Source organism: Lepisma saccharinum, chromosome 11 (assembly GCF_977018435.1).
Source record: "Lepisma saccharinum chromosome 11, izLepSacc3.1, whole genome shotgun sequence".
Taxonomy (NCBI): Eukaryota; Metazoa; Arthropoda; class Insecta; order Zygentoma; family Lepismatidae; genus Lepisma; species Lepisma saccharinum.
Window position 1 is genome coordinate 80,475,932 of NC_139239.1, and position 27,693 is coordinate 80,503,624.

The following is a 27,693-nucleotide window of genomic DNA, read 5'->3' on the forward strand; positions in this document are numbered from 1 at the left end:
AGTACAGTACTCAATGTGTTCGGCCACCAAGATGAGATATTTAGGTGATAATGTTCTCTAAAGTAAATACAGGGTATCCCACATAAAACTAGTACACATAATGTATAGTTCATTACAGGTGTACCAGTTTTATGTGAGACACCCTGTAGTTACAAATTAATTTGTCATTGAGGTCACAGAAAGTAGTGTTTACATGTTGTCCAATATAAATTCATATCTTCTATTGGAAATAGGTTTGTGCATATCCATTTTTAAAGAAAATACATTTTCGGCATTTAAGTAAGCTTTATTACCAGATTTTTTTTCAAACTGATTTTCCCACCAATGCAATATCAGCTCTGCTCCATTTTATCAGATAAATTGAGTGAAGCTGGGCCCTCTTAGCTCCACAAATAGTGACTTCCAAAATGGAGCAAACATGAATATGTGTGTATATATATATATAGTGGACTGGCATATCATTGGTGGTCATGATACACTTGACTAAAGAACGTCAGAAAAAAAAAAGTCACAAATAATGTTGAACTACTTTATAGTGAATCTAGAAACAAAATGGCATGGCAAGAAAAGTATGTGCAGCTCAGTCTATGCCTTTAAACATACAACCTTGTAACACTATAATAAAATTATAGCTGCATCAATGTTATAAACTGTTATTGATGCATACAATATAGACAAAGCAGATTTTTAGTCGAGGTTGAGCCAAACGGTCACCCTTTCTTGCCATGTCATTACATGATAACAGATAACTTTTCTTAAAAGTGTGTGTGTTGTGTAATATATATTCATATATATATATATTATTTATTTTGACTCTTGTAAGAAGCTAGTTATGGAAAGTGGTCTATATAAGTTGTGAAGCATTCATTGTTTTATGTTTTCACTTGTGAAACAACTTAGCTTTAGGCTAGTGTTAACCTATCACTTACAATCATGAATTACAGAAAACACACTGCATACAGCAAGCTCAACTTCAATATGAAATCAATGCTTCATTCTTCATATTCTTCTGTGAAGATTTAATAGCTTGACAGTATGCCATGTCAATGTACACCATATTTCAATTTTGCTGAGTGTCCATTTCATATAGTTTGCTGCTTTTTTTCCTTTAGAACACTGCACAAGATACTTCCGTTTTTGCATATTCTTGATATTTGGCCATGTGAATGTTGTAACACGTTAATTCATTACACACAAAATCATATGAAAATATTACTTATCTAGTAATTATTATCAGTGTCGTATTTATACATCAACCAGCTCTGCCCAGAACTACGCATCACTTATTGGTCAAAACTTCAATACTAAGGCATTTGTTCTTATGTTTTATCTGGTAAGGTATTACACCTTTCGAATTGTAAAGTCCAAGTATAATTTTCACATTTTCAGTATTTTTTCAATATCATCTTGTGATCAAGTCTGACTAGAGACAAAAGCATGTCATACTAAAAAAATGTATATACAAAGTAAACCATTTTGCAACACTAGAGTACACCACCATCATATTTTTCTTTTTTTGAAAATTAATAGAAGACATATTGACCCATTAAATAACACGTCACAAAGAAAAAGTGAACACTTTACATGTAAAATGCAGGAATATTATTAGGCAAATGAACAATATATTGACTGGCAATTCTTGCTTTGTTTCCTTTACTTGTATGCTCTGATGGATAGAATGCTATACCATCTATAACAAAAATTACAATTTGCTATGAAAGGAATACAAGTTTGCAAGTGTGTTACATGTAGAATTTCTTAGTAATATAGAGTTCTCACATGTAGTTTGATGATGCTTCAAAATATATTTGAAATGAAAATATTGAGTTGCAAGCAGAAATATATTAAACTTATATTAAGTGTGGACAAAATTTTCATACTATACAAAATTCAAAGAAAAAGTTAATAATACCTATATATGTATATATTACTTATAAAATTACTCTATTGAAAGCTTCACAGTAAACATATTAGTTACTCTGTGACACACTGTAGCTCTTTGTTGAACAATAATATATATATATATATATATTTCTATGTATGAAGATGTAGTTTATTTCTGCTGATCTTTTTGCTTCTGATGTCGTTCATCTGTTATGAATTGCTCAAGAATGTCTGGTGTTTCCTGGTTATCTCCAGCAACTTCTGTTTCTGTTGTTGTAACTGTGACTGGCTGGCCATCTTCTCCAATGGTTGTAGTTGTATGGGTGTGAGTGGTAACAACCCTTTAAAATAAATATATGTATATTAAAACTACTTGAATTAAGCTCATGTTTTTGCATGTAGAAAAAAAAATTCTAAAAAAGAAGTTGCCTGATCATTGAATCATCTGGATGTACGATATATGATAATGAAGTGAGTGAAATTACAAACCAATACTAAAGTTTGTATTTGAGCTTTGAAAATCGTGCTGGAATATCCAACTATGTTGATATCTGACTTGGAATTATATACAACTATTTTTTTAATTTTCCAGTTATAGTTAATAGAGTTTAAGGGTTTAACATCTACTATGTTCAGTTTTTCGAACAAATATAAATAAAAATTGTTAATAAAGAGGAATGAAATGTAATATTTACAGCCACCATCTTCAGTTAAACACAATACATACACATTAAATATAATACTGAAGAAGTTTTTTTCACTTGTAGTTTCTCTACTGTACTGTTTTCAGTCAATCAATGGATGTTTTGAAACATCTACTGTGTTTAGACTTTCAAATAGATATGAAAACAAATGGTTAATCGGGAGAATGAAAAATTATATTTACAGCCAATGTGTTGAGCTAAACATATTAGATACAACATTATATGTAATATTGAAGAGAATATTTCACATGTAGTTTCTCTGCTATACATGTACATTAGGCCTACTGAAGGTGTCCAGTAGGAAACCATAGAGTTTGAGTAGATTTCCAAGACACACAGTAGAGTACAATTGATGACAGTAGATTCTGTGTACTGGGATCAGAATTTTCAGCAGGGTTATCATTAATAATTTTAAAAATTAATTTAGTTTCAAAGCTTAAACTAAAGCTCTTTTCCAGTCTTACGGCGGATGCTCTACTCTATATGCTGGCAAGGGGAGTGGGGAAGCAACCAACCCAGCACAATAAGAAATGCAGCAGCCTATAGAATGAGGTTCACGTAATAGTTCCTCCCCTCGATGTCTTAACTCTCAGCATTACCGCTGTTGTCTGGTTGGTCTGGTGCGCATTCTCCGCTTCCCACTTCCCTTGCATCAGGAAGGTCCTTGGAAATCACGTAATGGGGCTATTCACTGTTATAAGTCATAGCAAAAGCATAGTTATTTTATGTCGATTTTTTTTCTTTTAGGTTAGTCGTGACAAGACAAAAAGCTTACCGTCTCTGAACACTTGGTGGATCTCCACCAAACTCCCTTGCAAATTGTTCGAAAGCAGCTGGGTCATCTGATGGAAAGAATTCAGATCCTGAAAGAAATAACATTATCATTGCAGATTCTTTAAATACAAGGAAGACGAGTAACTTACCATATCAGGCCTTAAAGGAAAGTCATAGTAATTCTTATTATGCATGATACAGGTGGCTGGGAGATTTACAAAGCTAAATTAGTTACATTGTGCATTTGGTTTCTTTTGTAGTAACCACAATTCACATTTTCTTTTTATCTTGCGGACAATTTATAAAAATAATAAAAAAAAACAACATATAAAAATATCTGTGAAGGATGTGGCACTGTGTTGAAATTCAGTTTGTGTTTTTAATATAATCGAGCATGCCAACATCACAATCCAGAACCAAAACATGCTGCAACCTGTAAACAAATAATTCTTTACACATACACATGCTTTAGTACTTTTTATAATACATCCAAAAGAAACAGTATTCACAAACATGGGGAAAAGAAATGCAAACAAAACACATTCCCTTCTTGTATGTATTGGAGTCACTCACTCATATGCATGTCATTCAGGAATGAGTACATAGCAGTAAAATACATATTTGCCTGGGAGCAGTGAGACACGTATGTGCATTAATACATGTCTTGTACTGTAACATTTGCTGTCTAATCATGTGATTCTACAAACAAATTTGTATTTTGCTTAGCTACATTTGCCAGAAAAAAAAACTACTAGAGAAAGCAATTATTGGTGATGCTAAACAATGCACACACACATTACTAATAACATTTGAAAGATGCACACTAGAAGAGACCATTAGAGGTAGATTGCAACTTGTCTTATCTGGAAGTTTGGAATAAACTATGTTGGTGTGCCACGGAATTGGTTGGTTGAGGTGTCCAGGATTATTGGTCAACTTTACTAAACATCAATATGGATTGTTTTAAAATGTCAATACAAATATAGTACACAAAATTATACTGAGACATACTTAATCAAAAAGAAAAGTGTCCTCGTATATGATTTTTTTTATTAAAGGAAGAAAATAACATATGTTCTTTAACATTTTCATTGCCATAACATACTTACTTGTGAATAGAATAAAGTGACATACATGCAAATTAGTTAGTACACAAATATCCAATTCCATGCATGACCTTCCGCAATTTTAATACAAATTTCCCAGATCTAATCAACATAAGAATTGCAGAGAAGAATGTTTCTTGACACATTGTTAGATTGAAAAGTTAACAAGAGTAGTGAAGTGCACACGAATTCTTACCAGTTATAAAATTGGAAAGCAAAAAAAATCTACTTATACCCAAGACAGAAAGAAAGATCCTGAAGAACTACAAGAGTCAAATAACGTTTGTAGACGATTAGGAAAAGATACTATACATCAGAAAGAACATCAATATAAGTAATAAAACAGTAAGACAGTACACCAAACAAAACTTCGTCCCACTGACCAGAGACATTAGCTTGACGACTTAGCACCTCAAACTGCCAGTCATGCTCCCGCACATCGTATTCCACCTGATCATTATCATCATCAATGCTAATAGCATGGACTGGTGATGGCCGCTGAGTTATTTCTACATGTGGGTAGAGAGTGAGGAATGTCAGTGTGTCTTGCTGGAACTGATTGTATCAGTCACAACCTTTATTTTGGTACAATCAACTTACATACACCATTTACAATATATATGTTTATATTGTTAATTATGCTCTGTTTCAGATTGTAGTAATTAAAATCAAATTTGAATGCATTTGAAACCCATAATCTAAGTGAAAGTAATGGTAATGAAAGTAAAGACGTATCCAATCTACTTTTGAACCAAATCAGTACTCCTCCACTTCATAATTTGCATATTCCCGTAACATATAACTACTGAATTTTTAATATATGTATACTAATGTAGCGGGGGTTTGGAGAAAAAATATGACATGGACAAACTATCAGATGTAACAAGCGTTAGATGCACAAAAGTAGCTCAGAAGATGAATTCACTACACCTGAGTATAATACAAAGAATTTGCATTCTTCATGTGGTACATTTTTGTTGGATTCCACAATTTTGAATCATTTCATAGCTCTCTTCATCAAGAGAAAATTTATCGTGAGATATTAGGATAAAATAAATCAGTCTAACATATAGCACTGTGCCTTGAGGGCACATTTCGTTGATGTGAGGAGTAGGGTTCCACACATTCTCAAACTTTGCCATTTTGAAGCTGATGTGATGAGCACCATGCTCCAGCTGCCTTCATCCCACAGGGTTGCCCCCAGGTACCCATTGATTTGAGGCAGGATGAGCCCCAGAAACGTTTTATGTGGGGACAGGCTGGAAAAGTTCCAACCTTAGATCAGCCACCCCAGATTTCCCGCATAGCAGTCAGATGCACTACCAACTACACCACCGCGGCTCTAGTCTAACATAGATCGACAGGAATAGTGTCATGGGTAGCGAAAGCAATGTAACAGACTTCCAGTTAACATCAATAATGTGATGTCAGTATTTCCAATGTTCTACACATGGACATACACCATGGAGACAGAAAAGGTTATTTTTATTTTATCGGTCAATTATCTTTGTACAGGATTATGTGTTCTTAAGCCAGTTCTGAAGGTTATGATTTTGTTGCTTTATTTTTTACACATTGATTTGCACCGTAAGTTTCACTGCAAACAGAAAGTGAAAGGACAAAGACAGAATGGAACAAGGTCATGGAAGATTAAAGGCAATATCCCTGTAATCGCCTGAATTGATTGATGAGCACGACAGAAAAATTTTAGTCAGGTGTTCGAAATTGTGACATCTTGAAAATTTACTACATGTTTTCCAGCATCAAAATCCAACAAAAACTTATCACATAAGGCAGGCGATTTTATATATGTCTGCTCATTTGTGATGAAATTATGTGGTAGCATGGCTGATAGTGATGATTCTTTTACAATCATGGCAACAATATTCACAGAAATGTGCTGAAGGATACAGATTATATTGATCGCCTTTTGAATGAGTAATGATTTGGCTTAATATATATAAATACCAATTGACTACAGTTACTTCATGAACTTATTTATAATGTGGAACAATTTATATTTAGAGCTAACCTATACACGTGATACACAGTATAATTTACCTTATAGAAAATGCAAGTATAGTGATAAAATGAATATCCCCAGTGTTCTAATACTATTTATAATTTAGAAACGTTTAATAATTTGATTTTCCTTATCTGGAAATGATAAATGTATTGCTATGTTGTGTTCATAATTTAGACTCAGATATACTTTTAGTTGTCATTGTTTAAAGTGCAACAAATTTTACTACCTAACTCTTTCGCTGCGGGAAGTGACTTGGGTCGCTTTGGTTCAATATGCGTAACTTACGGAAAGCGACTGCAGTCGATTTGAAATATTCTCGTCGCTGATGGTGTCGAGTGAAGTCACCCCGTAACGAAAGCATTACTGGATGCTGCTGCCACCTAGCGGCTTTCGTTTCAATTAGTTTTCAAGGACAAATCGTGCTTCTTTTCTGAACAAATGAACTTAGTGTACTGCCGTGCGTATGTAAACAAGAATGGCAGCGCATAAGGTTTTGAAACTCTCAGATCACAGAGAAGTAACAGAGCTTTTGGATGTTATTTCGGACTGTGAATTTAGTGGATCAGATGTAATTAGTGCTGGAGAAGATGGAGAAAGTGACTGTGTTTACGATGTGTTAGTGAGTGGTACAGGTTTGTGTTCAGAATGTGAAAGTGATTCTGTAAATGGTGGTGTTCATAGTTTTGAGATCTACCACACACAAAAGAACTTCAAAGCTACCTGTCAGTGATAGACTGTAACATAAGCATCATTTTTTTCATTAAAATCTACCTTAAAGTGTACTTATGTAGAAATCTGATTTACTTTTGTAGAAGTAGTATACGTAGTAGGGTTCTAGAATAATTATTTACAATTTTTTTTTAAATTCTGAAAAATCCTCAAAAAAACTACGCAGCAAAGGCCACATTCGCTTGAAAAAGTCCGCAGCGAAAGAGCTAAAACGACAGGCTACCCTTTAGCCCTCTGTCATTGATAATTGTAATTATAACAAGAAAAACACACTATTACCACTGCACAAGAGTGCGAGAAGACACTTTGAATCTCCCCCCTCCCTATCCCCAGTGCTAATTTCACTTAATATGAAGAAACATTACTAAAAGTATCCATTCCTACTGAGAATCGAACAATTTTTCAAAAGCTATTTCTAAAGGCTGCATATTTCCTAATAAGTGAGAACTGTTTTGGACTTAAATAAACATGCAAATGGAAACTAAATATGATATGAATAATTTATTAGTGATGTTTAAGTTTATTCCTAACAAAATTACAGTTACTTTGTAATTAATGATAGAATTTTCATCAGCCATTCAAGTGGCCTGTGATAATGAAGAAGTTACACCCTTGTAGTTGTTTCACAAGGGTGTGTGGTGTAGACAAGAACTTTAAAACCATTCATATATGAAGAAAGAAATGATAAATTTTCCTGAAAAGAGCAAATTGATACTAAACTAATACTAGTATTAGAGTAAGTTACATACACACACACACATATGTATATACACACACACTGCAATATGAAGTTTATGAAAAATAAAGTAAGTCTCACTGCTAAGAAAATTATGCATGGTTTTGCATTTACAAATGATAAAACTGATTTGCACTTCTATAGCACCTAATACTATTGTTTTTTTTCTGCAATAGATTAAATCAACTTAAGAATATATGAATGGCTGTACATTTTAACCAAATGCTAAAGTTAAATCTATGAATTAAAAACTCAAGACATGGCCAACCAGCAACATTAATGATTAGTGTCATACTTTTACTTCAATATTTTGTGTGTGTGTGTGTATATATATATATAATTGTATGATTGTTATCTAAGGTGCATATTTAATATGTGTGTGTTAATCAGAATAAGCAATATCTCAACACAGCACACCAATGAAATAATTGAAACTTTTTGGTACAATTTGCACAACAGAAATAATCAACTATCCTAGATGAATTCACAAATTTGCTGGTTGCACATATAAGCTATTCTTAAAACACTCTTAACCTTAATAAATAAATGAATGATTGATGTTGTGGTGCTAATGTGTATTAAGATAAAAATTTCTTGTTTAAATTTAGTTTCTCACTCACAATATGAAACAGAGCATATTGATAATATTCTTGTGGCATCTGCATTTACCTAACCTCACTGTACGATGGAAGGCAACATGGCACAAAGAGTTTATAAAAAAAATGTTAAGAGTATTAAGAAGAAGACGTTTAACATCACCATTTACAGCTTCCACAGAAGGCCACAGGTGCTGTTGGATTAAGTATGTAAGTCACATAAAATCACCAAGGTTGGCTCTGAGGTGTGGGATGTGCAAAAACTAGAAGCTATACAAAAACACACAAGAGATGCCATTATAGGACAGACAAGGCACCAAAATATTCTTGAACTGAATAATAACCAGCATGCAGTGTAAACTGAAAAAAAAAATCAAACTTACTAGTCAAGCTTATTATGTATAAATAAGAGCTATAAAGAAACATACTGAATAAAGTCTAATCCTACTTGCAAAATAATCTGATGCAGCAAGAAATGTGTAAGTATGCGCTATATGTAAGCTGCTTGCATTCTTAATTGCTTGATGAGTAAAATAATATATATTATGCAGAGTAATATGTTTTAGAATGTAGCTAAGAATTTTTTTTCAACTGCAATGAATTTCACTAGTCATACATTGCCACTGATATTATTGTATATAAAAAGTATATTTGGCAGGTTTCTCAAATAGAAAAGTAAAAAAGCAGATAAATGTACCAAAATCTGACAAAATTATAAGGTCTGTCTAATATATGATTTTATGGCATGCATCTATTCAAGTTTTTTGCATATGTACACACGTGGGTTGTAAATCTAAAAGTGGTAACACTGTCAGGATGAGATGATAGCACCATGCATGTGCTATTAGACGGTGAACATTGTCAGTTCAGGCCCATATTAATGTGGTGGACAAAATGGTGTTCATTGCCCTAAAACATGTTTGCCAAGGTAAGACAGCGATTTGGGATCAAAATCCAGGTAAACCAAGCAAAAATGCACGAAAATGTCATCAATACTTGCATGAAGCCTGTAGCAACAATACCTAGCCGTATCTGATTGTTGCACAATGGTGACAATATAAGAGACCGAGCATGATGCAATTTTCCTCATGTTTTCACTGATACATCCCAACCTCATCAAGAAATTTGCTTTCCCATTGTACAACAATCAGATATGGCAAGGAATTGTTGCTACAGGCTTTGTGCAAGTATTGATGACATTCTCGTGCATTTTTGCTCGGTCCACCTGGATTTTGATCCCAAATCGCTGTCTTACCTTGGCAAACATGTTTTAGGGCAGTGAACAAAATGGTGTCCATTTCAACCTCGTACTACACAACAGCACTTATTGCACCGACAACTGTTGGTACTCCACACATCGACATGAGCCCCAACTGACAATGCTCACCATCTGATAGCACATACACGGTGTTATCACTTCTTCCCGACAGTGTTGCCACTTTTAAATTTACAACCCACGTATGTAATGTTATGATGGAAATATCCAGCTTGAATTTTAAGCTTTAACTTTAAAAATATACAAAAATGAGTTAACAAAGAAAACAGAGCCATTTCTTAGAAATCATTTCTAGGACTTCACCGCTAGTTTCACGACGGTACTATAGATGCTGAGAAAAGCATTCAGAGCCTCACCAATAGCTTAGTGACCACAATTATAACAAGGATTTTCTCTCACCATGAACACCTCATGAATAACATTATTAAAAAATCATGCATGAATTATGATTATTATTTGAAAGTATCACTGCAAAATAATTTGAACAAGATTTCAACATGTGATCAAATGTAGAACCTGGCACTGACGAAGACTGTAAAACTTTGAACTAGGTTTGATTATGGTAAGGAATCAACCAGAATCTTCAAAAATCTTAAACTGTACTTATGATGGTTTGTACACTTTTGAACAAATATGTCCTCTTTCCTTGCACTCTCTATAATAGGTATATTATCCATAATTTTAAACCCTTTTTATGTCATTGTGGCCAATATTATCATATTGAATTTCTCAATTTGGAGATGTTGAACAATTGCAAATTTCTCATTCGACTCCGCTGACACACAAACACACACAACACTTGTCAGCTACTGCTTTGTAGTAAATAAGTTTCTTTTCTTGTAGGCTAAGTGCTCATAAGAGTTATAGCCTATCATTTTATCAAATATCCTAGAAATGAGGTCATTATGGGTATGGAATAACATATAATTATAGCATCGATATGCTAGAGGGGGCCAGGATGATGGCACACATTTGCCCATCTTGAAATTTATAAATTCATGTACACCAATGTATATATTGAAGAATTACATACTCAGCGGTATGCAACTTTGTCAGTGACTAATCGAATCGTAGGTTAGAATTTGAGAGATGGAAAAGCATAACTTTTACAGACTCGGCTGTCTCTCTCTTCAATATAGACATAATTGCCCTGGGAAAGAAAATAGTGTCCCGCCAACATCTAGAATCCTGACTATGGCATTACTGATAAATTAGAAATAAAGTCAAATTTATTAATTTCTCTCTTGTAAAACTGCTTGGCATTTCTTGCCACAGTTTCACAGTACAAAAACTTGCTTTCATATCTTTTCCCAGTATTACGCAAAGTGATGGGAATTAATTAAATTAAATAAAAAGTCAATGATTTCACATTTTGGAGCTCTTGGAACCAATTCGTGTGCCATTGAATTTTTCACCAATTATTTTGCTGAAACTTTTGAGGAAGTACGAGACTATGTAATTCAATTTCATTGGGTCTTCCTTGATCTAGTCTTCCTTTTTGTGTTTTGTAGCAGATGTTATTTGAATATGAAACAAACCTATTAAGGAAATAACCAAACTACAATTGAAAACATATTTAAGGATTCAACACACTATGAGCAGAACTGATTTCTTATTAATAACTATAACAGTCTTTACATCAAGTTATGCAAAAAGAGTTAAGTAATATTCCCATGCAGCCCAGTAGTTAATTAAAGGTTTAAGGGTTTCAATACCTTTAGAAAGAAAACACAAATGATGTAGTTTACATCAGATGTGAAGCTAAGGTTCAGATCCACACTAGTCTCTCTACATAAAGTGAAAAAGTTGAACAAATTATTGTCAACAGAAGTTCAATAATTATTAATACAAGGGTCGTTCAAGGTTGACCGGGATTTTCGTACGTAAAAAATCGATGAATAGCCGGATCATGATGAAACGTGCGGGTGACGTAATGTATTCCTTCGCGAGTAACTAGCACCCAGCATGACGTATTTCGCGCATGCGCAGCAGTTGCAGCGAACATGGCGGCAAGCAGTGTGTCTGTGGCTGTGGAGCAGCGGTGTCTAATCAAATTTCTCGTGAAGGAGAAAGTGAAACCTGGTTGAGATTTTCAGACGATTGCAAGCACAGTATGGTGAACAAACGATGTCGCGGACAAGAGTGTACGAATGGTGTGAGCAGTTTCGTGAAGGACGGGAGCTGGTGACAAATGAAGCGCATCGACACATTCGCCCGACTGCAGTCACGCCAGTGAATATCGCACGTGTTGAGCAAATGATTCTTGAGAACCGGCGAGTAACAGTGCAGGATATTGCTGCCGAGGTGAATATCAGTGTCGGGAGTGTTGAGACAATCATTTACGACCACTTACGCTTCCGCAAAATCTGTGCAAGATGGGCTCCCCGCCAGCTGACATTCGATCAGAAGTGGACACGCAGAACGGTCTGTGAACAGCTTCTGAATCGGTTTCGAGCAGAAGGTGATGAATTGTTGCAATCCATCATCACGTGTGATGAAACATGGTTGCACAATTCAACCCAATAGACCAAAAGACGCAGCATGGAGTGGCAGCATAAAGGTTCCCCGCACCCCAAGAAAAGCAAAACGTAGCCGTCCGCTGGAAAGATCATGGCAAGTGTATTCTGGGACATGAAGGGCGTTATCATGTGGATTTTCTGGACAAAGGGAGCACGATTAATGCCCAGTATTACTCCACATTGTTGAGTGGTGCTGTACGAAAGTCCATTCGCAAGAAAAGACCTGGGATGTTGTCTGGAAATGTCTTTCTTCTCCATGACAATGACCGCCCTCACACGGCCAATGTGACAACAACAACAACTCTGGCCGACATGCACTGGGAAGTTCTGCCCCATCCCCCCTACAGTCCAGATTTAGCCCCCAGTGATTATCATTTGTTTGCACCCCTTAAAGATCATCTGGGAGGGAAGAAATTCATGACAGACGAAGCACTGCAGAGCGATGTCCTCCAGTGGCTACGACAACAACCAAGTTCTCTCTACGCCAAAGGAATTCGGGAGCTGCCAGAACGATGGCAACAGTGCCTCGGCGTGCACGGAGAATACTTTGAAAAACTGACATAGTTTGGTGTTTCTTCTGCTACCTATTTCCTCTGCAGAAATAAAAGTCCCGGTCAACCTTGAACGACCCTTGTACATTTCAATTCCTACTTGATTTGGTGTACTGCCCATTGTCTCTACTTTTGATTTTTCTTAATATTTCTTATATTTTGTCCTGAAAGGCTTTGTAATACATCATGTTAAATTTCTTCTATGTCAGTAAAATGTTAGTTTTTATATCCATAGATAGAAAACAACATAATTTATTTAGTAACTGAAACTAACTATTGTAATTGTGAAACATTTTTTTAAAAAAATATCCTTCAATCCAACAACTTTTCTTCATTTGCAGCCACAATCCATACATTTTTGTGTGCAATCTAATTTTTTCCTTGATGTTTTCTGTTATCAACATATTAAATGGGGATTATTCTTAATAAGATAAAATTCAACATTTGCAAATTCCATTAAAGTAATGGTTCTCCAAATCATAAAGTATTTTTTTACTGAGGATATTTTCAGACATACAAAAAGAAAAAGATAGAAAAGTGTAATAACTGTGGACATTTCACTGTTGAATGTAATAGATATATAGTCACTCTTTATTTTCATGGAAGCAAACTTCTTGCTTTAGAAATAATGATATAAATTAAGAAGTGAGCATGGAAAGCAAAATAATAATAGTAAGTGTTATTAGGCCTCCTATAGTTGACTATTGTTCTTATATCCCTCTCTAAAACACTCTAAAGTGCAAGATAAAATGTTTGCACAATAAAATATACATTTTTTTTCATCTTAAGTTTCCATTTAGGGAATCTTTTTTTTTGTGTTTGGATGTCATATTGTATTTATTAAACCACATTTAAATCAGAATTCATGCACATTTTGTGGTATTTCACAAATAAACAAAGTTGTTTAGTTTAAAATTTGTTTTGTATTCTGAATTTACATTGAAAGACAAAAGATTAAAAAAGAGCTTTGATTATGCTTGGTTATTTGAGTCAACTTGTGCCCCTACAAGCATTAATACTGAATGCTTCATTCCATATTAATAAAAAGTATACAATAAATGCATAAATAAATTTTAAACAAGATATGATAAGAATGTTAGAATTGAGAGGACAAAAGAAAATCATGATCAATATAAAATGTGAAATAAAAGGAATTGATCTGCTGATGATCGGATGGGCATGGAAGAGTATATTTTATTCTCAATAGAAGATGTAACTTGTTAAATTGATACTAGACACATTTCAACTTCTCAAAATTTTATTTTGGTTGTAAAAATTGTAATATACTGAACTGTGTGCTTAAGATTCATAATATACATTTAATGACATTTTAGCATGTTTACACATGGATCTTAAGCCATTTGCTATTTTATGTTAATATTTTGAAAGTGAAAGGTGACAAGATAGTTGGTGCACCTACATTTCTTATTCACTACACTGGAACAAATAATTCAAAGCATGGACATGCAAAAGCCAAACTATTTGTGCAACCATCAAATCGAACATCATGCAAGTGTCTCACAAACAAAAGAGGTGAAGTGAAATAACGTAATACTAATTACTCGGCAGGAAATTTGCACTAAAATTTTTAAAGGTGATAAACTAATATAATTAAATACTACATAGAATAGAATGTTAAAAGAAAATTACCATATAACGGAAGAGGTAAGAAGCGATGCATCACTATAAAAAAGGTGAGCCATGCATAAAAAAGGCAAATGCAATGATCAGGAAACAAGCAGGGAAGATCATTCTCTTGGCAAAATTAAAAAAGCTGGAAACAGCATCTACTTCTGTTAAATAGAAAAATATAACAACAACAGTAATAAAGGTGACACACATTTGGAAAAAAAGTTAAAATGTTCTACTGTGAATTGTTTTACTACAGGTCATAATGGATAGATGTAGCCACACCTAGATTTGTCCATCTGAAAAAAAGGAAAAAAGAGATCTTTTTCTCTGAGTAACTATAGGGTTTAAACAAGGAAAATTTTATGACAGCAACCATACCTAACATACTGTTAGCCACTACTTCTACCACTTGGAAAAAATAAGGCACTTTTATGAGTTTAACAAATACAATATACACAAAATAAGTTTTATACTGAGTTATTTATGTAGCTACAATCTATATATATATATACAAACCACCAAATTACCTTTATATTCATGCACAAGATGTAATATTATTTGAATACGAATTATTTTTAAGTGAAACAGGAAAGCACAAGTGTAGTCTTCTCAACAAAGCAACCAGGGAAAAAAATCTTATGTACACACATGAACGATCATGGATGAAACTGGTATGTTCTCTAATGTTATACATTAAAATAGAGGAAGATAAAATCCTGAATGTTTATGTAGGGAAGGTAATTTATATTTAACAGAACTCTTAATAATATGCAACTTTAAAATTCAATTAAATACGCAACTGTACTCTTTGACAAGAAAACACAGAAATTTTCCGATTCCATATTCGCATTGTAATCAAACTAATTCCCCCAAGCTTGGGAGACTTATATTACTTCAACACCACCAGGTATACTTATTCATTACACACACAGGACTGCTAATTTTTATTACATATTAAACCGGCCACTTTGAGTATGCTGCAATGTTTTGTAATGGTTATCTTCTGGGTGTAAACCCTAGCTTTTTTTGGGCTGGGAACGAAAAAGGTATAAAAGGCAGAGGGCATAGCAATCACCAACCACAGGTTATTACCAAACTCATTCCAGACAATAAAAGTATAAAAATGGAACAGAAAGCAACAGAACTGAGAAGTTTCTACTAACATATATGTATGTACACTTACATCCTGAATCTTTCTCTCACGCATACACTTACTCTCTTAAAATGCACACAAATACACAAGTGCCAAAATGGCAGATAAATCTAAAAAATACACCAAGACTACATGGCTTGAGTGCATTTTTCACTGGATCATCTTCAGTACTGCCAACAGCTGGGAGAAGCTTTTCAGGCATTAAGAAAGAAAACATGACTGTAACAGAGACATTCCAAAAAACAACACTCAATAGAAAATATGGTTTATTAACCTCGGAATGGGGCACCAAGTGAAGAACCTTCCTCCATCAACGGGTCACATCCTGATTCTCCTACACAGATAAGAAAGAAAAATGGTGGATTATTTCACCAAAAAAAGAGATTTACAATTAACATCATTAAGTAACATGTAGCATCAAGTGGTTCATTGGAAAAAAAAAAGTAATTCAGAAACATTGTAATGGCAAACAATTGTGTTTTGCTTTATAGATTTAAATCAGGATCTTCATTTCTGTTTTGTTTCATAATTTTTTTTAAATAACTTTTTGTAAAGATGAATTTACAATCTGGCAAAAAGGAAATTAAGATTTCTTCATGAAGTTGTGTTGAAGAAGCAAAAAGAACTGGTTCTCACAAAACACACAAACTATTCTCAGTAACATTTGTAATAACATTTCTATTATATTGTTCTAGAAAAATATTTGTTTTTGCTTTGTAATTGTAATTTAAAATATAATATTCCTTTACTGAGATTCTGCTACTCTAAAATTAAATCACAATCAATAATGCATGCATGCATCATGCACTATAGAAGACACCAACCTAGTAAAACATTGGAAAAACTGCGATTACCGTACACATCCAAAAAAAGGAACCAAGGTGTTGTATACAGAGCAAAGTTACAATACAGAGTACTTGTAACATATAGAACAAAAATAGTGCAATGTGCATAATTTCAACCTGTTGAACAATAATATCTTTAAATTTACAAAATAAAAAAGTGCCAGAATGGTACCCAATCTTAAAACATGAAATAGCAAATGGCCAAAAATAAACATAAATAACACATTTAAAACAAAAGAAAAAAGAAAAAACTACAAAACAAATCAGCTGGAAGGGACTGTTAATGGTGGTAGTGGGCCCTCTACCTGCTAAGTGGGAAGTTAGTCCTGGCTGGGTTCGAGATACAACACCTGATTGGTCAAACTGGATGGAGGATGAGTCGTGGCAGGATGGCAAATTGGTTGTGTGATGAGTGATGAAGGTTTTGTGTGTTGACTGTGAGAATTGGGACGAAGGATCAGGTAAACCTTGGTAAGCATCTGGTCCTGCTATTGAAGTCATTAAATGCTGGTAATCTTCTTCACTAACACCACCACTCTCAGCCCCATGTTCTGAAGAATCGGCTTTGTGCATAATACATTTCGTTATTTTTTTACGTGTCACACGCCGGATGCTTCCATCTTCCATTTCTTCTTCGAATGTTTCCTCTTCTGCATGATCTTTGCTTTGCTCTTTGGCTACTTGGCGCAGGTATTCTTCCAACCTTTCTTGAGCATTTGGTCCAGATATCTGGACAGTCTCCGGACGCACCACTACACGTTTCTGTATGACCCTTTTTATGTGGATATTCCCATCTTCATCTACTTCTTCCGATTCTCTAACATCTTCTCCAGGTCCAAATCTATCAATGTATTCTTGCAGCTGTTGTTCGGCATCCGGACCATGGAATGTTACTCTTTGAATTTCTGCAGGCATTTCGACAGTTCGATGAACAGTGTGTGAAAATTCAGTATCTCCTTCTTCAGCTGGTTCAATCACTTCCGTCACGTATGGTTGTCCTCCGTGTGCTCCCATGGTGGCTTCACTGGAATCGTCACTTTTGTCACAGTGAATGACGGTCCTTATGTTACCGTCTGGGTCTGTGAAAGTCTGTGAATCTGGAAAATTGCCCTCGGGGTCAAATAAACCAGGGAGACTTGCAGCAGCACCTTGATCAACAAATATCTGACGGACATCATCGTACCGTGAAGAACCTGATGGAGAAGGTCTTGCATCCGGATCAAGAGTGTCTGTGCTAGAAACCATAGTTGCAGATCCACCACTAGTGAAGCTTGAAGACATGACTGAATCTGTTTCATACTGGTAAGTTGCATGTGTCGCTGTGGAGCTACTTGGCTCTAGAGAATCTGTGCTGCACATCATAAGATCGCGAGGGATTTCTCTGTCTGCACTGTCCTCTTTACCAGAAGAGCTCAAATCACCTTCTCGCCCACTTGAACTGCTTTGATCATGAACTTGTGCACCATGTAAAGAATCTGAATCCGCTCCTTGACCCTGTGGGGGAGATTCTTCCTCGATCGAATCTGCACTCCTACTCATGGCATCTTTTGCTGTGGCTGTTCCAAGTTCTAAAGAATCAGTTGATGTAGTCATGAGTCTCGCCTGAAGTTCCATGGAATCTGAAGACCCAGCCATAACATCACTTGCACCTCCTATGGCACCTTCAATAGAATCAACACTTGTAGTCATAGCATCGTGAGGTCCTTGAAATTCAATTGAATCGGCACTGGTTGTCATTGCATCTCCAGATTTAGTGCCTGTCCTCAACTCAAGAGAATCGGTGCTAGTTTGCATTGGATCTTGAAGCGATTTTGCAGTTTTTAGTTCTAAAGAATCTGTGCTAGCTTGCATTATATCAGCCATGGCTGAAGATGATGTTTCCACATGCACACCATGATCTTCCATTAAGGAATCTTCTTCATCTTCACCCTGTCTTTCGCGTAATGATTCGATGTCAAATTGAGTAGCAGTTGAGCTCTGCCCAGCACTTTGTACAGAGCCACCGCTTGTAGTTCTTGCTGCCATTGCATGCTGCACCACGGATGCAGCCTCTGCTTGACCTTTGTCGTAAAGTGCTTGTTCAACCTGTTGAGCATATGGTTGATCTAGATCGAGTTCTGGAACTTGAGCTTCCTCCAGAGAATCTGCATCTCCATCTTCTCGTCCAATTGACTCTGTTTTATCGAGCATGCTACTTTCGGTGCCTTCGAAACTGCCAGCAGAGCCTCGCCGTACGGGAACAAGTTCATCCATCGGCAGAACCTCTTCCTTTTCAAACTGTTCTACATTTGATTGAGCCTGCCTGATAATTTCATCTATCTCAAACATTCGTTTCTCGTAATCATCTGAATCTGATTCTTTCCCACCTTCAGAAAGAGTCTCACAACTTTCAGATTCAGACACTTGACTTTCATGACCTTCTTCAATTTCTGATAGCATTGCTTCTTCCTCTCGAGCACGTTTTTCTATTTTCTCTGCTTCGATACATGCAGACTCAAGCCTCTCAAACTCTTGGAGAGATGACAGCGAAACGTCATCACCTTGGCCACTTCTGCTTTGGCATTTTTTCCCATTTAATGAATCCTGAGATCCCAGTGATTGTCTGCGGGCTGTTTCCAGGGCAATCTCTTTCTCTAATCTTTCAAATTCTTGCAGTGAACTCATTGATACATCATCATTTTCTCCACTCCGTGTGAAAAATTTCCTACCTGCAAGGACATCGTATTCTGGTGTGCTACTTAAAGATTCTTTGCAACTTCCCAAACTCCCCACTTTACTGGAAGGAGGCTCTATATCATTAAGTTCTTCCTCTTCTCTCCTTTCCTCTATATCTTCCAATGGTTGGTGATAATGCTCTTCGGATCCATGTTCAAAGCCCATTTCATATCCAAAATTACCTCCCTCTCCTTGGAACTGCATTTCAATCCATTTCTTTCCAGCTTCAACATCACGTTCAAATTCAGCTTCTTCGACAAATCCAGCTCTTTCAAATGACATTTCATATGCATAAGTTGGAGACATATCATCATCCTTTGTATCAGTCTTTGGATGGGTTCTAACTCCAACAGATTTCATCACAGTATCTTTTGGAGGGCTATCAGGTTCAAATAGAAAAGGACCTTCCTCTACTTCAGGGACATCAGGATAGTATTTTATTCCTGTCATTTTTGTTGCTGGTGGCGGTGGTGAAGAAACTAAAAGATCTTCAACAGCGTCACTGGCCTCCTCGATAATTTTTGCAGCTGCTCCACTGTCATCAGCCTCTCGAGCAACTTCTTCTACAATCACATATTCATCCGTTACTTCTAATTCTGACTTTTCTATCATTTCAAACGAATCACTCTCTACAGATTCCGACTGTATTACTTCCTTTTCAGTTGATGCAGTTCGCTCGTCTGATAAATGTAAGTCCTTCCTCTCACAGACACTCTTCTGGCTGATGAATTCTTCCGTTGTAGATTCATCTTGAAGTTGCTCGTGGGCTTCAAACTCTGGTTCTTCAGGTATTGTATCGCCCAAATCTTCATCTTCAAGAATGTATTCACGTCCTTGATCTGTTTCTGTTTCTGAAGATTTTTCGGAACCATGGCTTGATACTGAAGCAGGTGTTTGTGGTGATGACTTTGCTTCTGCGGCTTCAAGCTCCAAATCAGGATATGTAAAGCCTTTATCCAATAATGGAGTCATATGTTGCGTTACAGTAATGTCTGGAATATCAGAGCTGTCATAAGGTGATGGAACATCTTTACTGATTTTGTCTTTCGGTGACCGTTCACTAACTTCTAGTTCATGTTTTTCAGCAGAATCTTCTTCTGGAATTGTGGGAGGAATAGCTGTTGGCAGAGTTGGAGTATGTGGAACCATATAGAAAGCTGCTTCTGCTTCAGCCATTTCTTCCTCCTTTTCTTCTTTCAGTGAGTCTGTGATGTCATCCTCCAATGCCATATCAATATGCATGGTCTTTTCTTCCCTTATGGGACTAACGTGTGAAGCATACTCAGCTGTTCTGCTAAAAGCACCCGAATACTCCATCTCCAGTTCTGTCACACTAGCTTGAGCTTCTGATGAGAATTCTGGAGTGTCATCCTTAATTTCATAATCATCTACTGGTTCAGGTGTATGTGGTCGTTCTATAGGATCTTCCATATCTTTACTGCCATCAGAGCATTGCTTGAGCAGTTCAGTTAGCTCCGAATCTGGTCTATCATCTGAGAATCCCATTTCTGACGAAAATGGTCTCTGACTTTCAGAATCAGATTTACTGACTTGTGATTCTGCTGTTGACTGTGGTCGGCTTTCTAGTTCTTTCAGTTCAGCTTCTGGTTGGTCAAGATCTTCTTCTTCAGGTTCATGAAGTGATGTTTCTTCACCTTCAAATATTGCAGGTTGAGCATCATCATGCAAACGTCCTTCTCTAAGATCACGGTGAAAGGCTTGATCTGCTTCAGTTTGATAAGACTCTTCTAACCTTTCTGCCTCTTTCAATTCAGATTCATCGATATCCTTTTTCTCATCATCACGGCCTTCCTTCAAAGTTAGACTTTCTGGTCTTCTGTATTTGTCACTCTCTGCCATTTCTTCCACACCAGATGCATCATCTGATTCGGTTCTCTCTCTGCTCATGGCAAATGTTGCTAATTTCTCCTCAGGACCATGGGACTTGGAGATGTGAATTGCAGATGATATTGTACTTTCAGTCCTACGATGACGTTTCTGAGTGTCTTCAAAATCATCATATTCAGGCATGTATTCTACTTCCATTGGGCCATTACTATGAGCATATCCAGGTTTTTTGTCATCATCACTTGATTGCTCATCTGATGGTATTTGTGAATGTGATTCAGAAGTTACCTGTGTGCACACACTCTGAATTCCATGGTCTTCCACTGAAGAAGTAGTAATGGTCACAGAACGGGGCTCACCATACAAAGGAGAAGGTGGGTACGTCGATGTTCCAGATTCAGCAGTCATGGGCTGAGAAGATGTTGCAGGTTCTGCTGTTGTTTCTACATCATCTCGAGATTCCGATGAAAGACTAAGTTGTTCAGAAGTGCCAGATACAGTCAAAGCACTCAGTTGTTCAGAAGTTGCTGATGCATCCATTTTATCTGAGTCTGTTCGAGAAGACTGGTCTTGTGGCGCTGTCTCTATCACAGTCCTCATGGCAGCTTCAGAGATGCTGGATAGACTCACGCTTAAAATTCCATCCTCGAGACTAGAACCAAATTTCTCTGAGACATCCTCGATGGTATCCAGCAGCCCCTGAGATTCCACCTGGGACTGTGGTGACTCTGAAGGAGGACTTCCAGTCATGATGGGTCTAGGTTCGGGATGGAATGTCATTTCAATTGAGCGTTTCATTCGTGGCCTATCTGCAGCACCTGACACATCAAAGCTATCCACAGCATCCTGATCAAACAAGGCAGTTTCTTCATCTGGACCGCCTTCAGACTCTGACACTTCTCCATGGCATTCAGCTACTTCAGATTCACTGATAACTTCAAAGGGGCTCAGTACCTCATCCGAACGATCTGTATCCCCACCTTGGGCAAGTGGTAAGTAATCTGGTGGTGATGCATAACGTTCTTCTGTTTGCATTCGGGCTTGAATGTCCTGATCGTATTCATGTTTCGGAGGAGATTCACCTCTTAAAACATGAGGAGGGATTTCATTGTCATATGGCTCTCTAACGATATCATCGGATTGCTTTGGAAAGGACAAGTCATGATCGTCTTCCATCACTGGTGTTTCCACTGTACCTTCCATATCTCTTTCCAGTTCAAGTGCTGAAGGAACAAGGGTTTCTGATGTTTCGCTGGAAATTTCAAGGCTAGCCAGATGACCTGAACTTTCAGAATCAAGTGATTTCATAGATTCCCTAGAGCTCAAGGAACTAACTGCAGTGTTATAATCTTGAGATGTTGTAGATCGAGTAGAATAATCCTGGGATGTCAAGGCTGATTCATATTCGGATGAACCTGCAGTACCAGATCCGCCTGCCATTAAAGCCTCCACATCTGATGAACAAGGACGACTTGCAGTTCTACCGCTGTCTGATGTTTGTTCAAATGAGTGATAATGACTTTCTCCTGAACTAGACCATGCCTCAAAATCTGCCCCAGATCTACGATCAGCCCTCAGCGTGCTCCGATCATCTCTAGAGCCTGAACTGGAGGATTCAGCATCAGATTTTCTATCATAAGCATGCCGAGGGCGTCGAAGAACAACAATAGCCTCAGTGCCATCTGGACGTTCAACACGAACTGTGTCTGGTTCAGATTCATGCTTATCAGGTGCTATTAAGCTTTCTTCAGGAGATTTCATTTCATCCTGGGATGTAGATTTCTGGGATTCATCACTGGAAGTTCTTTGTACTCCTTCTTTTTTTATTTCCTTTTTCTCTTGTTTCACTTCTTTTGTTTCTTGCACTGTTTCCTTCAAAATTATGCCCTCAGGTGGAATTTCAGAATGAGGGGGCAGAGATCCAGCAAATTCTTCCATTAAGCTGCTGTCCAACTCATATACTTTTTCCTGGACTTCAACTTTCCTTTCAGTGGTGACTTCTTTTTGAGTTTTCTGTTCTGATGTATGAATTGATGTTCTAGTCTCTTGCTCAAATGATTGCAAACTATCTTCATCCTTTATTGTTGCTATTGCACTAGATTTATCAAAATATGGCTTTTGAGCTGTAATCACAGTACTTTCAGTTACCTTTTGAGCTTCTGTTTTTTCAATTTGAGTGCTGCTGACAGCTTCTGTTTTTAATTGTTCATGGCATGTTCTGTCTTCTTGATATTCATCATCAAATTTTGTTTTTGAAATTGTCTCTTGCATTACTTCTGTTTTTAGTTGTTTTTCTTCTGTTTTTGACAGTTTCTTTTCCATTACTTTAGTTTCTTGTGTTTTGGATTTTATGCTGTCCTCATCTTCAACATGAATTTCCTCTTTTCTTTCAGCTACATATGTTTCTTCTGTAGCTACATCTAATTCTTCTGTTTCTTCTTTCTGAATTTCTTTCTGCACAGTATCACTTGTTCGTGTTTCAGTTTCTGTCATTTTCTTTCCCTTTAGTGTTTCCTCTTTTTCAGTGAATTTTGCTAAGGCAGTTTCCTCTTTGTGGGCGCTTTTATCATCTGCATCACTTACATGCTTCTCTGTAGCTTCTGTCTCTCTTGATTTTACCTTGTGTTCCTCTGTTTCTACTGAAACAGTGTCTTTTTGTACTAAATCCATTGCTTTATCCTCTGATTTACTAATATCTAATTTTCCTTTTATTTCTTTTTCCTCTTTGACAGTTTCCTTTGTGCTATCTTTTATTGTTTCCTTCTCTTCCAGCATCACATCTAGTTTCCCAGTGAAATGTTTCCCAGCACTACTAACGTCTACATATTCTGCACTAGCTTTGGCTTCTTCATGCTTTGATTCCTCTATGCTTTCTTCTATTTTCTTTTCCACATGATCAAATGCGAGAACTTTAAATTCAAACTCTGAAGGAGATCTCTTCTTCTGCACAGTATCGTCCTTCTTTTTATGCTCTTCAATCAATTCTTCCTGTGCTGCTTCTAAAGATTCTCTTACCTCAGCCAGTGCTTTTTTCACAGTGTCTTCCTCTGTCATGGTTGACAGCTTCTCAGCTTGACTTTCTACAGGAGAAAGATCAGCCTCTGCTCCACTGCTTCTTAGATCTTCATCGGTTATTTCTATGCTAGATGTATCTGTGCGTGAAAACTTCATTCTCAGTTGTTGTTGCTTTTTGGCCATTACAGACTCTAACAGCTTGAGTTCTTCTTCATTTAAATCGTCTCTTCCTGATAATTCTTTTAAGTATTCTGTTATTTTAGTTTCTGTTGTAGTTACCTCTGATTCACTACTAGGTGCAGCTTCTTCGACTTCAGGTACAAGGCTAGTTCTCTTAGCAACTTCCACTTCTATTGTTTCAACTACTTCTTCAGCTATTTTCCGGGCTTCTTCCTCAGACATTTGTGGTTTCTTTTCAGCTTCTTTAGAGCTATCGTCCTCTTCTTCTTCCTTTTCTACAATTACTTGTTTCCCTATAGGAATATCTTGCACTACTTCCGCAGCAACAGAATCAGGTTGCTCTTGAACGGGCACTTCCCAAACGGTATCTGGTAGATGTTCTTCAGAAATATGGAAGGATTGTTTTCCTTCCGAGTCAACTTCATGTTCGCTGATATCAGTTGTTTGCTTCATTACTTTTGCATGTTCTAAGTCTTTTATATCCTCATCGATATCTTTTTCTTTTTCAGTTCCTTCAATCTCACTTTTATCCACATGAACTTCTAGCGAATCAGATGGTTTGGTAATGGCTTCCGTTTTGTACTGCAGAACTTCCACAGCACCAATGCCTAATTCCTCTCCAGATTCAACAATATCAATCATCTCTTCCATCTTTACTTCTGGAATCTGTTGAGAGGCTTTTTCATACTTTTCCACATGGTCAGTTATATCTTCCTTGTATGTACCCTTCAACTTATCTTCTGGTAACTCTGTTGGTTCTGTAAAATGGTCAACTCTTTGTTCTTGTTCATCCTCTAGATCCTCTACGACTTCTGCTGGATATGCTTTGTACAGATCTCTATCTGTTTCTGTTAATTTTTCCTGAGAAGCTTCAACCACTCCTTTTTCGTATGTTTCATCTACAGGAAATTGTTCGCTTTCACTCTTTTCTATGATTTGCACTCTGCCATGTTCTACATCAGCTTCCTCTTCCCACTGTTCCTTTTCTTTAGCTGCTTCTTCAACTCCTTTCTCAACATATTCCTCTCCTTTGTGCGTTGTTTCTGTTTTAAGTTCCTCTTTTTGTAGTTTCACTTGTTTTGGATGAATATATTTTTCTTCTGGCACAAGGAATTCAATTTTTTCATCTAATTCATGTGAAAATATTTGTGTTTTTATTTGGTGACTGACGAGAGTCTCCTGGTCAATGGAACGATCATGTGAATCACCAGGATGAATAGCTTTGTGCTCTGGTGATGCCTCTTCTGGTTGCTGCATGAGTTGCTCAACAACCATTTCCTTTTTAATTTGAGCCTCAAAGAATTTCTTTTTAGCTTTTACACTTCCTGAAAATCCCACATCAAGTTCTTCAGCTGGTAATGATACAGATCGTTCATATATCCTTTTAATTTGAGTAACTGAAGGTCTTTCATGGTGAGATTCTTTCGCTTTTTGTTCAAATAACTTCTTCTTATCTACTATTTTAGGGACTTCCGAAGGTTCTTCCAATTTTTCACTCTCTTCAATATCTTTCTCAGGTGTTATGTCAATTTTTTCAACTCCAGCAAATGCCGTATTGTCAAAAGCTAACGGCGTACTTCGTTTGGAAACGTATTCTGCTTCAGAATCACTACTTTCTGTCAAAGATATCTGACTATCTCGACTAAAAGCAGTACTGACCATTGGTTTCCCACTTGTGGTTGTAGCAGTAGTTGGTTTTGGAGATTCCACTGTATCAGCTTCATGTTCAGAGGAACCCTCCTCACGATCTGATACATCTGAAATTGTAATCGATGACTGTTTGGTGTCTGCTGTTAAACACATTCGAATTGTGGAATCGCTGAATGTTGTGTCTGTATCACTTTCAGTTTCCGATTTGATTATAGCAGGAGGTGCTTCAGATACAGACGTGGCTGGAATTTGTGTAGTGGTTGCTGATCGAGGAGCTAGAGTTGGTGAGGTAATCACTGTCGTTACTGGTGTTACCTTTATTGCTTCTTCTTTCTGAATGGCGGTTACTGTCTTTCTCGTAGCCGGAGGCTCGCCTTTCTGTGTGTCAGAACTTTTAGTCATCTGTTCCCAAAATTTCTTCCTATCAGAGTAGCTCTGAATGTTTTCTTCGATGCTTCCTTCTTGCTTTTCCTGCAAGTCACCAGTTGTGGAATCTGATGGTGAAATGCCAACTTTCACTTGAATGTCAGGAACCAAATGTTCTGAAGGACAAACAGGGGAAACGTCTTGCTCAATTCCAGGTTTAACATCTTCGAGGGGTGAGGTTTGAAGTCGAGAAACAAACTCATCACGAGTCTCAGACTTGAAGGAAAGAGGAGCTCTGTCTCGTGGAGGTTTGGATGGTTGTGGTTTTACATCAGGACCGTGGACTTCCACAGATGGAGGCAAGGTATAAGGTTTTAAAGGAACTGTTTTTGTTATTTGATGCTCCACCTGGGACTTCTGCTGTTGCACCAACCTGTCATCCTGTTCTGTTAGTCTGCTCTCTAGAATTAGAGAGCAAGTAGTAAGTTTAAAAAAAAGAAAGAAAGAAAAGGTGGAAAGAAGAAGCTATTGGTTTACTGTTCCAGTAGTAATGAAAACACAAGTAACTACAAGTAAAAATGTCAGACCAGTCTAATTAAAACAATCATAATGTCCTAGGCAACACTTTCAATGTAGAAATAACAAAGTCACGCATGTAGGAAATAGGAAATATTACTAAATTATTTATTATTATTTGTTACGTAGAAATCCATGCAAGCTAGAAAAAGAAAAGGGACTACAACAAGTTTAGTTCACTAAAATAATTATAACATTAAGGGATATGTTAAAATAATTAATGCTAACAAATTTGTTAATACAGTGGCATAAATCTATTCATATCTAAATACTAATACAATGTTTGGCCAATTTTTACTAAGAACTCCTGGATCCATTCTGTTTTTCCAATCAATGCCAATTAGGTATATTCAAGCTTAGCAGCATTGATAAGAATGAAGCCAAAACAAATTCAGTAAGTCAGGCAGAATCCAGAAGCTATATTGCAATATGATATTTAAGTATTGAAAGGAAAAAGAAACATTCAAGTTTTATGTATAAGCACCTGCAAAAGAACCAGTCTATGCAGTAAATTATACAGAGAATCTGAAATAGAGGATAGGACAGTTTTGAGGCTCAAAAAATAACTTTTCTTGTCTCTACCTGTAACAACGACGATTCTTTCAGTTGATTTGTCTGGTAGGGTGAACTCTTGATGGTGAACAATGCCTGGTACCCGAGACCTATTCATAACTTCCTCCATGCTGGTATAGGGTTCTGATGACACTTGGAATACATCATTGTGCGACACATTACGATCTACAAATGCAGAGTCAGTTTCATCATCATACTCTTCCTCTTCATCTTCTTCTTTGATATCCCCACAATAATAA

At 36.6% G+C, this 27,693-nt stretch overlaps 1 protein-coding gene across 2 annotated transcripts in view; it reads right to left on the reverse strand.

Annotated features, from left to right (window-relative positions):
• Positions 1–265: 265 nt before the first annotated feature.
• LOC145994942 (uncharacterized) overlaps positions 266–27,693 on the reverse strand; it is a 51,316-nt gene continuing 23,888 nt past the window's right edge. For both annotated transcript variants that reach the window (XM_083131456.1, XM_083131455.1), the window contains 5 exons: positions 16,837–26,766; positions 15,961–16,020; positions 4,852–4,977; positions 3,364–3,451; positions 266–2,225 (listed from right to left, as the gene is read on the reverse strand). In XM_083131456.1, coding sequence (XP_082987582.1) covers positions 2,054–2,225; positions 3,364–3,451; positions 4,852–4,977; positions 15,961–16,020; positions 16,837–26,766 — 10,376 coding nt within the window. In that variant the 3' untranslated portion in view covers positions 266–2,053. The remainder of the gene's footprint in view (positions 2,226–3,363; positions 3,452–4,851; positions 4,978–15,960; positions 16,021–16,836; positions 26,767–27,693) is intronic.